Genomic DNA, 11,503 nt, shown 5'->3' with positions numbered 1-11,503 from the left:
ACCCGAAATTCGTGTTTTTCTATCCACTATCTACTATTGGCATATTATGACTTTATTCATTGCCGTTATAAAATGCAAATTTGTATTAATAATAAACACAAATAAAGTTTAAAAATGAACCAATGTTCTGGTTTTGATTATTCAAAGTATGCAGGAACACCTGAAAAAATACGTATTGATGTATATCACGATTATACAAAAAATATAGGCGAGAGTTAGAGCTAGCTAGTTAGAATTTCTAGATTGTTAGCAACAAATGGTAGGACACGGCGGACAGATTCTGCAAACGTTACATGGATTCTGTCGGCAGGGGTAGCTGTAAGTAAGATATTTGTGGATTACACATATTTCGAGCATTTCCCTAACAATAACATACCATCTTGAAAGATCGCGCTGCTCCATGTAAACACGTAATATATCACAAGTTCGAACTTCATCACTTCGAGTAGGCCTAAATGCTCTACCTGAAGGTCTTTCGTTTTGTATGAACTTCGAGTCCTTGATGTCCTTGCGTGTCCTAGACCAATTATCTCTAAATTGACTGGCATGACGAGTTCCGGAGTCACTGTATCTAGAAAAGCCTTTGTCTCCAATTTTGTTCTTTCCGAATTTGGTAGATTTTTTAACAGTCTCTTGATCAATGTCCTCATCTTTTATGATATCACCCTTGCTGTGTTTTTGCTGTTTTCCATATTTCTTATTCGCATTTGAACTATCATCCTTTTCATCACCTTTTGAAGCCTTCTTTGAATCCTTGCCATCGATTTGTGCAGTTTTTTTTGATCCTTTATCTTCAGTTGTGTCCTTCATTCCACTGTTATTTGCACCCTTTTTATCCGTCCCTCCAGCAGATTTTCCATGCTTTCCCTTCTCCCCAGAAGATGCCTCATCCGTTCCTCTTGCGCTTTTCTTGTCGTTATCCATAACTGAATATGGGGCAGCTCCCTTCTTAGACTTACTTGTTTCTAGTGCTGACTTTTCCCCACCTGTTGCGACTTGTCCCGCTCCTTTCTTAGAAGTACTTACTTCTTCCGTACCTCTTGCGCCTTTCTTGTCTTTATCCAAGGATGCATCCGGAGCAACTCCCTTCTTCGATTTACTTGCTTCTGCCGCTGACTTTTCCCCACCTGTTGCGACTTGTCCCGCTCCTTTCTTAGAAGTACTTGCTTCTGTACCTCTTGCGCCTTTCTTGTCTTTATCCAAGGATGCATCCGGAGCAACTCCCTTCTTCGATTTACTTGCTTCTGCCGCTGACTTTTCGCCAGCTGTTACGACTTGCCCCACTACTTTCTTAGAAGTATTTATGTCGTCGGAAGCTGAATTTTTCTTTGCCTTCTTTTCCACTCCCTTCTTAGATTTGCCATCTTCAACTCCAGTTTCTCCTAAAGCTCCAGTTGATTTTCTATCCTTGCGACCTTTAGACTTCCCATCTTTTTCTGTAGTATCCCCAGAGTCCCTCGCCTTGCCTTTTTTTGATTTTCCGTCTTTCTCCCCATTTTCCTTAAGATTTTTAACCGCCGCATCGGAAGCTTTAGCATCCTTACGATTTTTCGATATGCGACCCTTTTCTTCTTTTTCCACCGCACCTTTGTTTGGCTTGCGCCCTTTTGACCTCCCCTCCTTTTCTGCAGTATCATCCGAGTCCCTTTCTTTTGCTGCTTTTTTATCTTTGCGGCCTTTCAATTTGCCCTCTTTTTCATCAGCTTCTCCCGAATCCCTTCCATTGCGATTTTTCGATTTTCTTGGCTTTCCCTTATCTGCTTTTGCCGCACTGTCAGTAATTATATCGTCTTTTCCTTCACCCTTCTTTTTCGACTTATTTGGTAATTGTTCTACATCGGCGCCAATATTCGCACCTTTTTTATTGCGAGACCTTGCATATCCAGGTCCGTCATCCCGCCCATCTTCAGTAGTAATTTTTCCTTTCCTGGATTTTCTACTGCCTGCTTTGACTTCATAACCGTTGTCTTGGTCCTTTTGTAACTTTCCGGAAATTTTTCCTCTGTTACCATATACATCCCCCGCACCATCCGTATAACCCTTATTTGATTTGTTACGATTCGTGAATTCATCTCTCCTCACAAAGTCCTTATCCCATCCCCTTTGCCTGAAAGAATTACTGAACTCGCTTCCCTCTTCTAAAATACAAATAATAACTTTTACGATCACTAAATTGGAATCAATGCTTACCTCTATATTGCCTGTCTGACCATCGTGGACTAATACTATTACCGCCATCAAATACTGTATACTTCTCACGGCAAAGTTGGCGGTTATAATTTTTGATAATCTTATGGCAAATACGTTTAAGTATAGAGTAGGTGTGATCGGTCAGTATAGAATTTCTACAACAGCACGGAACACGGCAAGGACTGCATTTATTGAAATTATCGTTACAAAAAATTTGGGTTGTGCTAGACGAACTGTTGATAGAAGACTGATACTATATTAGGCAAATTGTACAAATATAGAAAAGAGAGACTGCAAAAACCTTACCTTGATGGAGGATTACAACATATCTGCGCTAAATTAAACCCCATTTTATTAAAATATTCATTTTTTAATATGTATGGGTTTCACGTATATTTACAATTTTGAGTTAATGAATTAATTTTTTTGACATTGAATGCTAAGATGTTATCCCCTCTCTTCACCCTTTAAGGTAGACTACAATCTTGATGATCATCCGAATATGTATATAGTATTGTAATGGATTTAAATACGAGTGCATAATAGGAAATTCAAAGGCGACAGCAGTCAGTGACTCAATACCAGAAATTTCTTGGTCTAGTGAATTCCAAGATTGCGTGCACAAGAGTTACAGGTGCAAATACTTCCAGATATAATGCTTGCTGCGCATTATACTAGTTGCAAATCCGTAGTTAAATATGTCGTAAGTTGTTTGTGTCTGTCGCATACAGAAAAACACTCACACACACACGGTTAGTTAAGTTGTATTGTAAATGTATTGCGCTAGGTCGGTGATACAATTTTCTGAAATAATTGAGTATGGCTTGCGAATGAATTTAACAACGACACTTATGAAAACATGGTAAGTACTCCTGCTGTTGTGTGCAGTAAGTGTAAGTAAATGTAATAACTGTTCGTTGTGCTAGAATGATTTCATATTTGCTTCGTGTCAACGAAATCCAGCATAAAACACACACACAAGTGTCTTTACAGTATTCACACACTCCCACATACTCACAACTTTGTTTATTTGTGTGTGTAATGTAAGCATGCATGAAGCGCATAATCGCACTTGCTTGACAATTCATAATTTGGACAAATTGCTTGAATCTTTAAGTAACGAATTTTTTTTTTTTTGAGCAATTTTATTTTCGTTGGGCACATATAAATATGATTGCGGACATATTAAAAAGCATTAGTTTCGAGTTTAAAGCCACAAAGAAGTGACAACGTTTCAAACGGCAAGCCACCAACAAGGATTATTTACAAGTGTTCAAAGGATTAAAGTTGTCTTTATAAATTTACCAAATGGATACCAAATATTTCGGACTGTTGCAGCTTATTGGCTTGTTGTTTTTAGTGAGCTTGGCAGCAGCCATTCCCAAGTACGAAGGCAAGCAAAAGTGAGTCTATTCTAAGGGTCTTTGAATTCACAAATCAAACTTGCAATTAGTTATTTCAAATTTCTAAAATTCTCTGCACACAATTTTAAACAATTAAACAAAAGACTATCTCAAACATCTTACTCATGAACTTCCCTTTTAGAGCTTATGGCGAAAAATCACAATGGAGTCGATCATATTTGAATGAAAACAAGACGCAATTCAGCGAACCGCAGACTGCCTCAACAAAAGACAGATTGGAGCGACTCGGCTATACGACTGGCTATGGAAGTTTGAATGTGAGCACTTTCTCAATTTGCATTAAATCGACGCAAAGAATTGTATTTGTTTACACTGCCATAGGGTTATCCAGGTGGCACTGGACTTTCTGCATATAATCCCATCAAATTGGATCTGGGCGGAGTAGTGCTGGGCACCCTGGTGGGCATTGGTGCCATCATTCTCATACCCAAGATATTGTCAGCTTTCCATGGCGGTTACGGTGGCTACGGACGCAGTGAGTAGACTGTTAACAACTCTGGTATTTCACACTAAAATGACGTATATTCAGGCGATGACCAAAATGATCTGGCATCCATTAGTAGTATGATAAACAAAATTGATGATGTACTGGGACAAAACAACATTGACTCGACTAGTTGCATGCAACGCGCCGTCTGTGGCTATGTTCGATCGACGGAGAAGAACATGAAGACCGGAATATCGGATCAAATGGACGAATTCATTCATATGCTCTCCGAGTAAGTTAAAGAATTCTTTACTTTCGCTATACATATGTATATTTATTTGTTTATGGGCTTGCGTACTCAATGCGTGAAGCATTTGGCTAAATATAAATTGTTTATTGTGCGAGACGAGTTCAATCACAACGAATTAATGTGTGGTCTATTTTTAAGATATGAAAACAAAAGCAACACGAACACAAAAACATATTTATATATATTTCATGATTTTCAATGTTATTAATATTTACTTATGTTTACGTATTTCTGTATCTATTCGCTTGACAAACTCATTAGCTCAACACACAAATATTATTAAATGACTAGAATATAAATTTGCGACTAGATTATACCCTGTAAATTAAGCATTCTAATTGTCCAATCTTTTGCAGAAATTCCCTCGTAGACTATCTATTGGATGGTACTGCGATAAAGGAGGCCTTGGAACATGGAAAGGAATTAAATAGTAGACCTTGCGAAGAACTCTACCAATCGTGTCCTTTGGACAGTACATCGGCAACTAATATTCTCATGAAATTATTACCCAAGAAAAGCAAAAGTGCTAAATCTAGTTCTACAGATGCAACCGACAAATAATTAATTAAAATTTATTCGCATTAATCAACGATGAAAATACATATTTAAAAGGATATTTGACTTGATCCAAATTCATAATCAGCTGAATGCATTAACTATTTTTAAAGTTTATACTTTGTGACTGATCAAATCCGTTTATTATATTTGATATGATATTTTACAAAAAATAAAAGCCTAATATTGTTACTTGAATTATTTAGAGTCAATCAATGATTGCAATTCCATTTCCTGTTTCTCAATTATTGGTAGCCAATGCTCAGAGGGAAAAACAAAGGAACTTGGTTCAAATTTTTTTATATCGTTTGTAGTTCGAAGGACATTTTGTCGCCTTGCAATCCTATCTTGTATCATACCTTCCAATTTGTCCACCAAATTATTTGACTCTCGAATCAAATCATCAATTGACTGCAGCAAAGCGTACCAATCAATTTTCTGTCTGCCTATTAATGTATTACCACTTAGACGAAACGGAAAGGGAATGAAGCTGATCCATGGCTTAAAGGGCTCAATGGTATAGGGTATGAAATGCTGCGCGTCATCCATTTCAATAACGTCATCTTCAAAATGCCACGATGCCGAAGTAGGATTCAACTTGATCCCTTGCTGCTCTGCTGTTGATTCAACTACTGCATTGTCCTGGTCCTCTCCATACAAATCCAAGTAGCGAATCTTCTTAAGTTGATCCTGGACTCTCCTTTCTACATGGTATATTTCATCGTTGTCGTAATTATTAAGATCGACGGAGTATGAATTGGTAACATTATCCTTATACACCTTGGGCAAAAGAGTTTGTGTGGCGACATCGGAAGTGCCAATAGAATCGGTCATTTGCGATATAGAATATGTTAGAATATCTGAAAATGTACGTTTCTATCCATAACTTGTTAAGGTTGTAATTAATCACATTTACATTGCTGATGCACATCCTTTTTGATCGAATATTGGCCATCTGTTAAAATTCCAACATCTTTGTACAAAATTAAATCGTACTGCGGCCCAATGCTAGCTTCTTTTAGCAATTTGGTGGGCACAAAATCTGTCTGAAGCGCCACACTTGCTTTGCCAGCTCTCAGACGTCTAAATACAATTCAAATTATACTATCTATTTTGTTGTATGGGGGTGTGTGAGAAATATCTGTGCCCATACCTAGATGCATCCAAAAGCTTGGCACGGAGCAAAGCGTTCTTGTCCGGTTTAGCAAGTGTCGAAACACTAACAGCACGCCAAGGAGGTCGCTTGGCCTCATTCTCCTTTTCTTTCTCTGCCGCCAGATCTTTCATGCGTCTCCAACTAGTTTTCGCCCTAAATAGAAAATATTTGTTTTTCTATATATTTATATATGGATACGATATTTAAAAGGTACACACAGAAGTGGTGTAATAAAAAAATAGGTGGGTATTATAATCTGTATGCAAATTAAGTATACGTATAGTGTATTTAGTGATGTAGCGCAAATCTAATATATGTACGTATGTATGTATATGAAAAGATTATAATTTTATTATTATTATTTTATTATGCAAACAATAGTTGAGAACAAAGGTTACTCAGCTAACCTGATTAATGCAGCACTTCGATTAGTCTCTGTCACAACCGTTGGATGTTCTTCTACGCTTTGCGTTTCACTATTTTCAGACGACGTTGCACTGTTGTTGGAACTGGTTGGTGCTTGTATCCGTACCTTACTCATATTACTAAAAATTTTGATTTTTACTCCTTTGAATTTTGAATGTATGTTTGTGAGTCTCTCTTCCACAACCCTGAATCAAAAGGGAACTGCTTTTATCACAACCAATATATCGATGCAAAACAATTTTCCGCTTTCACGTTGCTATGGCATCCACATGCATTGCCCTGTGAATTTCCATTATACAAACATGTTTACATACATAGATGCAGGATTACAAGTGCATTGCTAGCAAGTTGTTTCAAGACACAAGAAATTAATATACGAGTAGTAATGACACATTTTAAATACTTAATTTACAACTGTATTATCAGATCCATTCATTCAAGAAAAAAAGAGAAAAAAAAGTACTTAGTATCTCTCTCCGAATTATAAATAGGCGTAAAAGACGTAAGGGCCCTATTATAGTTATTCACTATTCCCTCGAATATTGTTACAAACAATCTCGAACATTATTCAAAGCACATTAATAAATACAGTTAAAAAAATATGTAGATGATTTCAATTATATTAAATATCCAAACATACTCAACTTTATTGTTAAATTGCAACATTAAAAATTATTATAGAATGCGTTCAAAATACGGAAAGCTTCACTGTTATATCCACCAAGGTACGGTCTTCCAGTTTGATAGCTACATTCACTGAACAACTCCACACTTGGCCGATGGAACCAATAGTTTTTAGTAGCACTATCAGTGCTCAGATTAAGTGTGTTTAGTTGCAGCACTCCAAAATGGAATTCTTGCCCGTCCGTCTGAATGCACTGTACTACAATTGGTTTTTGAAGAACACCATTCGCAGGAACATCTCCCAATTGCTTAGCACGAGAAGCTGCAACTACAAACGCCTTCAACAAAGATCGTCCGTAGAATTGAGTTTTCGAGACTTCGGATCCGTGCACATTGCCAACAATAGTCTTATCAAAGTACGTGAATATCGTATGTGGGTGTGAAAAGGTGATGTCCTTTCGAATGGCTATTAAATAAGCATTTGTAATTAAGGTGGAATGTAATCGATGGACTAGAACTAAAATTTCACAATAACTATTTTTAAAGTTTATACTTTGTGACTGATCAAATCCGTTTATTATATTTGATATGATATTTTACAAAAAATAAAAGCCTAATATTGTTACTTGAATTATTTAGAGTCAATCAATGATTGCAATTCCATTTCCTGTTTCTCAATTATTGGTAGCCAATGCTCAGAGGGAAAAACAAAGGAACTTGGTTCAAATTTTTTTATATCGTTTGTAGTTCGAAGGACATTTTGTCGCCTTGCAATCCTATCTTGTATCATACCTTCCAATTTGTCCACCAAATTATTTGACTCTCGAATCAAATCATCAATTGACTGCAGCAAAGCGTACCAATCAATTTTCTGTCTGCCTATTAATGTATTACCACTTAGACGAAACGGAAAGGGAATGAAGCTGATCCATGGCTTAAAGGGCTCAATGGTATAGGGTATGAAATGCTGCGCGTCATCCATTTCAATAACGTCATCTTCAAAATGCCACGATGCCGAAGTAGGATTCAACTTGATCCCTTGCTGCTCTGCTGTTGATTCAACTACTGCATTGTCCTGGTCCTCTCCATACAAATCCAAGTAGCGAATCTTCTTAAGTTGATCCTGGACTCTCCTTTCTACATGGTATATTTCATCGTTGTCGTAATTATTAAGATCGACGGAGTATGAATTGGTAACATTATCCTTATACACCTTGGGCAAAAGAGTTTGTGTGGCGACATCGGAAGTGCCAATAGAATCGGTCATTTGCGATATAGAATATGTTAGAATATCTGAAAATGTACGTTTCTATCCATAACTTGTTAAGGTTGTAATTAATCACATTTACATTGCTGATGCACATCCTTTTTGATCGAATATTGGCCATCTGTTAAAATTCCAACATCTTTGTACAAAATTAAATCGTACTGCGGCCCAATGCTAGCTTCTTTTAGCAATTTGGTGGGCACAAAATCTGTCTGAAGCGCCACACTTGCTTTGCCAGCTCTCAGACGTCTGAATACAATTCAAATTATACTATCTATTTTGTTGTATGGGGTGTGTGAGAAATATCTGTGCACATACCTAGATGCATCCAAAAGCTTGGCACGGAGCAAAGCGTTCTTGTCCGGTTTAGCAAGTGTCGAAACACTAACAGCACGCCAAGGAGGTCGCTTGGCCTCATTCTCCTTTTCTTTCTCTGCCGCCAGATCTTTCATGCGTCTCCAACTAGTTTTCGCCCTAAATAGAAAATATTTGTTTTTCTATATATTTATATATGGATACGATATTTAAAAGGTACACACAGAAGTGGTGTAATAAAAATAGGTGGGTATTATAATCTGTATGCAAATTAAGTATACGTATATTTAGTGATGTAGCGCAAATCTAGTATATGTACGTATGTATGTATATGAAAAGATTATAATTTTATTATTATTATTTTATTATGCAAACAATAGTTGAGAACAAGTTGAGAGTTACTCAGCTAACCTGATTAATGCAGCACTTCGATTAGTCTCTGTCACAATCGTTGGATGTTCTTCTACGCTTTGCGTTTCACTATTTTCAGACGACGTTGCACTGTTGTTGGAACTGGTTGGTGCTTGTATCCGTACCTTACTCATATTACTAAAAATTTTGATTTTTACTCCTTTGAATTTTGAATGTATGTTTGTGAGTCTCTCTTCCACAACCCTGAATCAAAAGGGAGCTGCTTTTATCACAACCAATATATCGATGCAAAACAATTTTCCGCTTTCACGTTGCTATGGCATCCACATGCATTGCCCTGTGAATTTCCATTATACAAACATGTTTACATACATATATGCAGGATTGCCAGTGCATTGCTAGCAATTTGTATCAAGCGCAAGCAAGAAATTAATATACGAGTAGTAATGGCACATTTTAAATACTTAATTTACAACTGTATTATCAGATCCATTCATTCAAGAAAAAAAGAGAAAAAAAAGTACTTAGTATCTCTCTCCGAATTATAAATAGGCGTAAAAGACGTAAGGACCCTATTATAGTTATTCACTATTCCCTCGAATATTGTTACAAACAATCTCGAACATTATTCAAAGCACATTAATAAATACAGTTAAAAAAATATGTAGATGATTTCAATTATATTAAATATCCAAACATACTCAACTTTATTGTTAAATTGCAACATTAAAAATTATTATAGAATGCGTTCAAAATACGGAAAGCTTCACTGTTATATCCACCAAGGTACGGTCTTCCAGTTTGATAGCTACATTCACTAAACAACTCCACACTTGGCCGATGGAACCAATAGTTTTAGTAGCACTATCAGTGCTCAGATTAAGTGTGTTTAGTTGCAGCACTCCAAAATGGAATTCTTGCCCGTCCGTCTGAATGCACTGTACTACAATTGGTTTTTGAAGAACACCATTCGCAGGAACATCTCCCAATTGCTTAGCACGAGAAGCTGCAACTACAAACGCCTTCAACAAAGATCGTCCGTAGAATTGAGTTTTCGAGACTTCGGATCCGTGCACATTGCCAACAATAGTCTTATCAAAGTACGTGAATATCGTATGTGGGTGTGAACAGGTGATGTCCTTTCGAATGGCTATTAAATAAGCATTTGTAATTAAGGTGGAATGTAATCGATGGACTAGAACTAAAATTTCACAATACTTACGATAAAAAGTGTTTTCCGTGTAAATGTGTTGCTTAGGCATTGATACTGTGGACTTCATCGGATACAGATCTGGCAAATCACCATTAAATTTTCCTTTAATAGCATCTAGAGGACGGGCTGAGCTTATTAATTTGTCTCCACTTATTTTAAATACCAGCACATCGTTGTCCTTAATTAAAGATGTTTGAAATGTCACATTATCAATCAGCTTGCGTCGGACAGTCACAGAACGACCTGCCAATTTCTCGATTTCGAACAAAAGTTTGTTCATTAAAAGGCGACTGAAACGCAGAAAAATAAATAATATATTGTAAATTAAGACCTAAAATTAATAACAATATTCCCAAATTTTTAAAAACATACTTGCGCCTTTCTTGAGATATTCCATATAGGCGAGGCAAATTATATGCTGGACGATCAGCCAACTTAATCTTTGGCAACTTCACTTGCTGTGCATCCAACAATTGCGACGAGAATATGGCATTCTGAACACTACGATCAAGGGTCTTCGGAAGCTGAGCGTTGAAGATAGCCTCGTCGATTTGGCGGGGAAACTCATTGATCTCAATGCTGTTGGTCAGAACTTGGGCTTGCGGCAATCCTCCAAGCAATACATTGCTGTCGCCAAAGAGATGACAAGCAGTTGAATGCCAATTGGGATGTGTTTCATCTTCAGGAATTGGCTTAAGAGACGCACCAACAATCTCAACGCTGCTTAACATATAAGTGTTTAATTTATTTCATTCAGTCACGTAACGTTAAATTACTTACAGTTTTGGTTCGGTTTTTGGGTTTAACACATCTTCCGACGTCTTCACTTGAACTCCCATTTTTAACAGTTCAGCAGCTGCGCCTGTGTCCTTTGGCACACGCCGGCCCTGAACCTGCCAGTGCTTCTTGAAGTGCCATCCAATATGCTGTGCATATAATTTGTTCGTTAAACGCATTTTTCGTTTTTTAATTGAACAATAACAAAATAGAAGAGCCGACCGCACTTAGGTTATGAAATGTTTGTATGTAACTATCAACATGACCAACTTGGGCAAATTCAATTCCAAAATATACTGTCGAAAACATACTGAACATAAAACATCTCTAAACTCTTTAGCTCTGTTTGTCTATATTTTTTGATAAATTTAAATAGTTAGATGATTGAAACTAGGATGGATATCGAAATAATTAAATGTTTAAAATAGGATGGATGAGTTATCCTGC

The 11,503-nt window shown here is 36.9% G+C and overlaps 5 protein-coding genes across 8 annotated transcripts; 1 reads left to right on the top strand and 4 right to left on the bottom strand.

Moving 5' to 3' along the window:
* Positions 1-102: 102 nt before the first annotated feature.
* LOC133837109 (protein PIF) lies at positions 103-2,655 on the bottom strand. The gene is made up of 4 exons (XM_062267768.1): positions 2,497-2,655; positions 2,191-2,423; positions 377-2,138; positions 103-316 (listed from the first exon to the last, which is right to left on the bottom strand). The coding sequence occupies exons 1-4, from the start codon at positions 2,538-2,540 to the stop codon at positions 247-249; spliced, it is 2,109 nt and encodes a 702-aa protein (XP_062123752.1). The 5' UTR covers positions 2,541-2,655; the 3' UTR covers positions 103-246.
* A 78-nt stretch (positions 2,656-2,733) lies between these two features.
* LOC133837111 (uncharacterized) lies at positions 2,734-4,912 on the top strand. 2 transcript variants are annotated; one of them, XM_062267770.1, is made up of 6 exons: positions 2,734-3,052; positions 3,331-3,593; positions 3,736-3,871; positions 3,936-4,089; positions 4,144-4,333; positions 4,708-4,912. In XM_062267770.1, the coding sequence occupies exons 2-6, from the start codon at positions 3,499-3,501 to the stop codon at positions 4,910-4,912; spliced, it is 780 nt and encodes a 259-aa protein (XP_062123754.1). In that variant the 5' UTR covers positions 2,734-3,052; positions 3,331-3,498. The 2 variants fall into 2 exon arrangements, with proteins under 2 accessions (XP_062123754.1, XP_062123755.1); XM_062267771.1 differs by lacking the exon at positions 2,734-3,052 and having other exon boundaries at positions 3,326-3,593.
* Positions 4,913-5,017: 105 nt separating this feature from the next.
* LOC133837110 (uncharacterized) lies at positions 5,018-6,667 on the bottom strand. The gene is made up of 4 exons (XM_062267769.1): positions 6,470-6,667; positions 6,060-6,215; positions 5,823-5,989; positions 5,018-5,766 (listed from the first exon to the last, which is right to left on the bottom strand). The coding sequence occupies exons 1-4, from the start codon at positions 6,601-6,603 to the stop codon at positions 5,105-5,107; spliced, it is 1,119 nt and encodes a 372-aa protein (XP_062123753.1). The 5' UTR covers positions 6,604-6,667; the 3' UTR covers positions 5,018-5,104.
* A 438-nt stretch (positions 6,668-7,105) lies between these two features.
* Positions 7,106-11,397, bottom strand: LOC133839631 (large ribosomal subunit protein mL37). Of its 3 annotated transcripts, XR_009894112.1 has the most exons (5): positions 11,060-11,397; positions 10,652-10,999; positions 10,449-10,569; positions 10,289-10,393; positions 10,075-10,216 (listed from the first exon to the last, which is right to left on the bottom strand). XR_009894112.1 is itself a non-coding variant. In XM_062271260.1 (4 exons), the coding sequence occupies exons 1-4, from the start codon at positions 11,233-11,235 to the stop codon at positions 7,154-7,156; spliced, it is 1,230 nt and encodes a 409-aa protein (XP_062127244.1). In that variant the 5' UTR covers positions 11,236-11,397; the 3' UTR covers positions 7,106-7,153. The 3 variants fall into 3 exon arrangements, 2 of the variants coding, with proteins under 2 accessions (XP_062127244.1, XP_062127242.1); XM_062271260.1 differs by lacking the exon at positions 10,075-10,216 and adding an exon at positions 7,106-7,578 and having other exon boundaries at positions 10,289-10,569; XM_062271258.1 differs by having other exon boundaries at positions 9,745-10,216; positions 10,289-10,569.
* Positions 7,669-9,277, bottom strand: LOC133839634 (uncharacterized). Its single transcript, XM_062271262.1, has 4 exons — positions 9,106-9,277; positions 8,698-8,853; positions 8,462-8,628; positions 7,669-8,405 (listed from the first exon to the last, which is right to left on the bottom strand). Exons 1-4 carry the CDS (start codon positions 9,237-9,239, stop codon positions 7,744-7,746), a joined length of 1,119 nt encoding a protein of 372 aa, XP_062127246.1. The 5' UTR covers positions 9,240-9,277; the 3' UTR covers positions 7,669-7,743.
* Positions 11,398-11,503: the final 106 nt, after the last annotated feature.

Source organism: Drosophila sulfurigaster, chromosome 2R (assembly GCF_023558435.1).
Source record: "Drosophila sulfurigaster albostrigata strain 15112-1811.04 chromosome 2R, ASM2355843v2, whole genome shotgun sequence".
Lineage (NCBI taxonomy): Eukaryota > Metazoa > Arthropoda > Insecta > Diptera > Drosophilidae > Drosophila > Drosophila sulfurigaster.
Note: the sequence above shows the minus strand (reverse complement) of the source record. Positions and strands in the feature narration are given on the sequence as shown.

Coding starts and splice junctions, on each gene's coding strand:
- LOC133837109 (XM_062267768.1), bottom strand. CDS start 2,540: ATGGGGTTTAATTTAGCGCAGATATGTTGTAATCCTCCATCAAG. Junction 2,424..2,496: donor TGTTGTAATCCTCCATCAAG/GTAAGGTTTTTG, acceptor TTCTATCAACAG/TTCGTCTAGCACAACCCAAA. Junction 2,139..2,190: donor GTCAGACAGGCAATATAGAG/GTAAGCATTGAT, acceptor TTTGTATTTTAG/AAGAGGGAAGCGAGTTCAGT.
- LOC133837111 (XM_062267770.1), top strand. CDS start 3,499: ATGGATACCAAATATTTCGGACTGTTGCAGCTTATTGGCTTGTTGTTT. Junction 3,594..3,735: donor AAGTACGAAGGCAAGCAAAA/GTGAGTCTATTC, acceptor CTTCCCTTTTAG/AGCTTATGGCGAAAAATCAC. Junction 3,872..3,935: donor CTGGCTATGGAAGTTTGAAT/GTGAGCACTTTC, acceptor ACACTGCCATAG/GGTTATCCAGGTGGCACTGG.
- LOC133837110 (XM_062267769.1), bottom strand. CDS start 6,603: ATGAGTAAGGTACGGATACAAGCACCAACCAGTTCCAACAACAGTGCA. Junction 6,216..6,469: donor CGAAGTGCTGCATTAATCAG/GTTAGCTGAGTA, acceptor TTTTCTATTTAG/GGCGAAAACTAGTTGGAGAC. Junction 5,990..6,059: donor AAGCTTTTGGATGCATCTAG/GTATGGGCACAG, acceptor AATTGTATTTAG/ACGTCTGAGAGCTGGCAAAG.
- LOC133839634 (XM_062271262.1), bottom strand. CDS start 9,239: ATGAGTAAGGTACGGATACAAGCACCAACCAGTTCCAACAACAGTGCA. Junction 8,854..9,105: donor CGAAGTGCTGCATTAATCAG/GTTAGCTGAGTA, acceptor TTTTCTATTTAG/GGCGAAAACTAGTTGGAGAC. Junction 8,406..8,461: donor AAAGGATGTGCATCAGCAAT/GTAAATGTGATT, acceptor GTACATTTTCAG/ATATTCTAACATATTCTATA.
- LOC133839631 (XM_062271260.1), bottom strand. CDS start 11,235: ATGCGTTTAACGAACAAATTATATGCACAGCATATTGGATGGCACTTC. Junction 10,570..10,651: donor ATATCTCAAGAAAGGCGCAA/GTATGTTTTTAA, acceptor TCTGCGTTTCAG/TCGCCTTTTAATGAACAAAC. Junction 7,579..10,288: donor CACGGAAAACACTTTTTATC/GTAAGTATTGTG, acceptor CTTATTTAATAG/CCATTCGAAAGGACATCACC.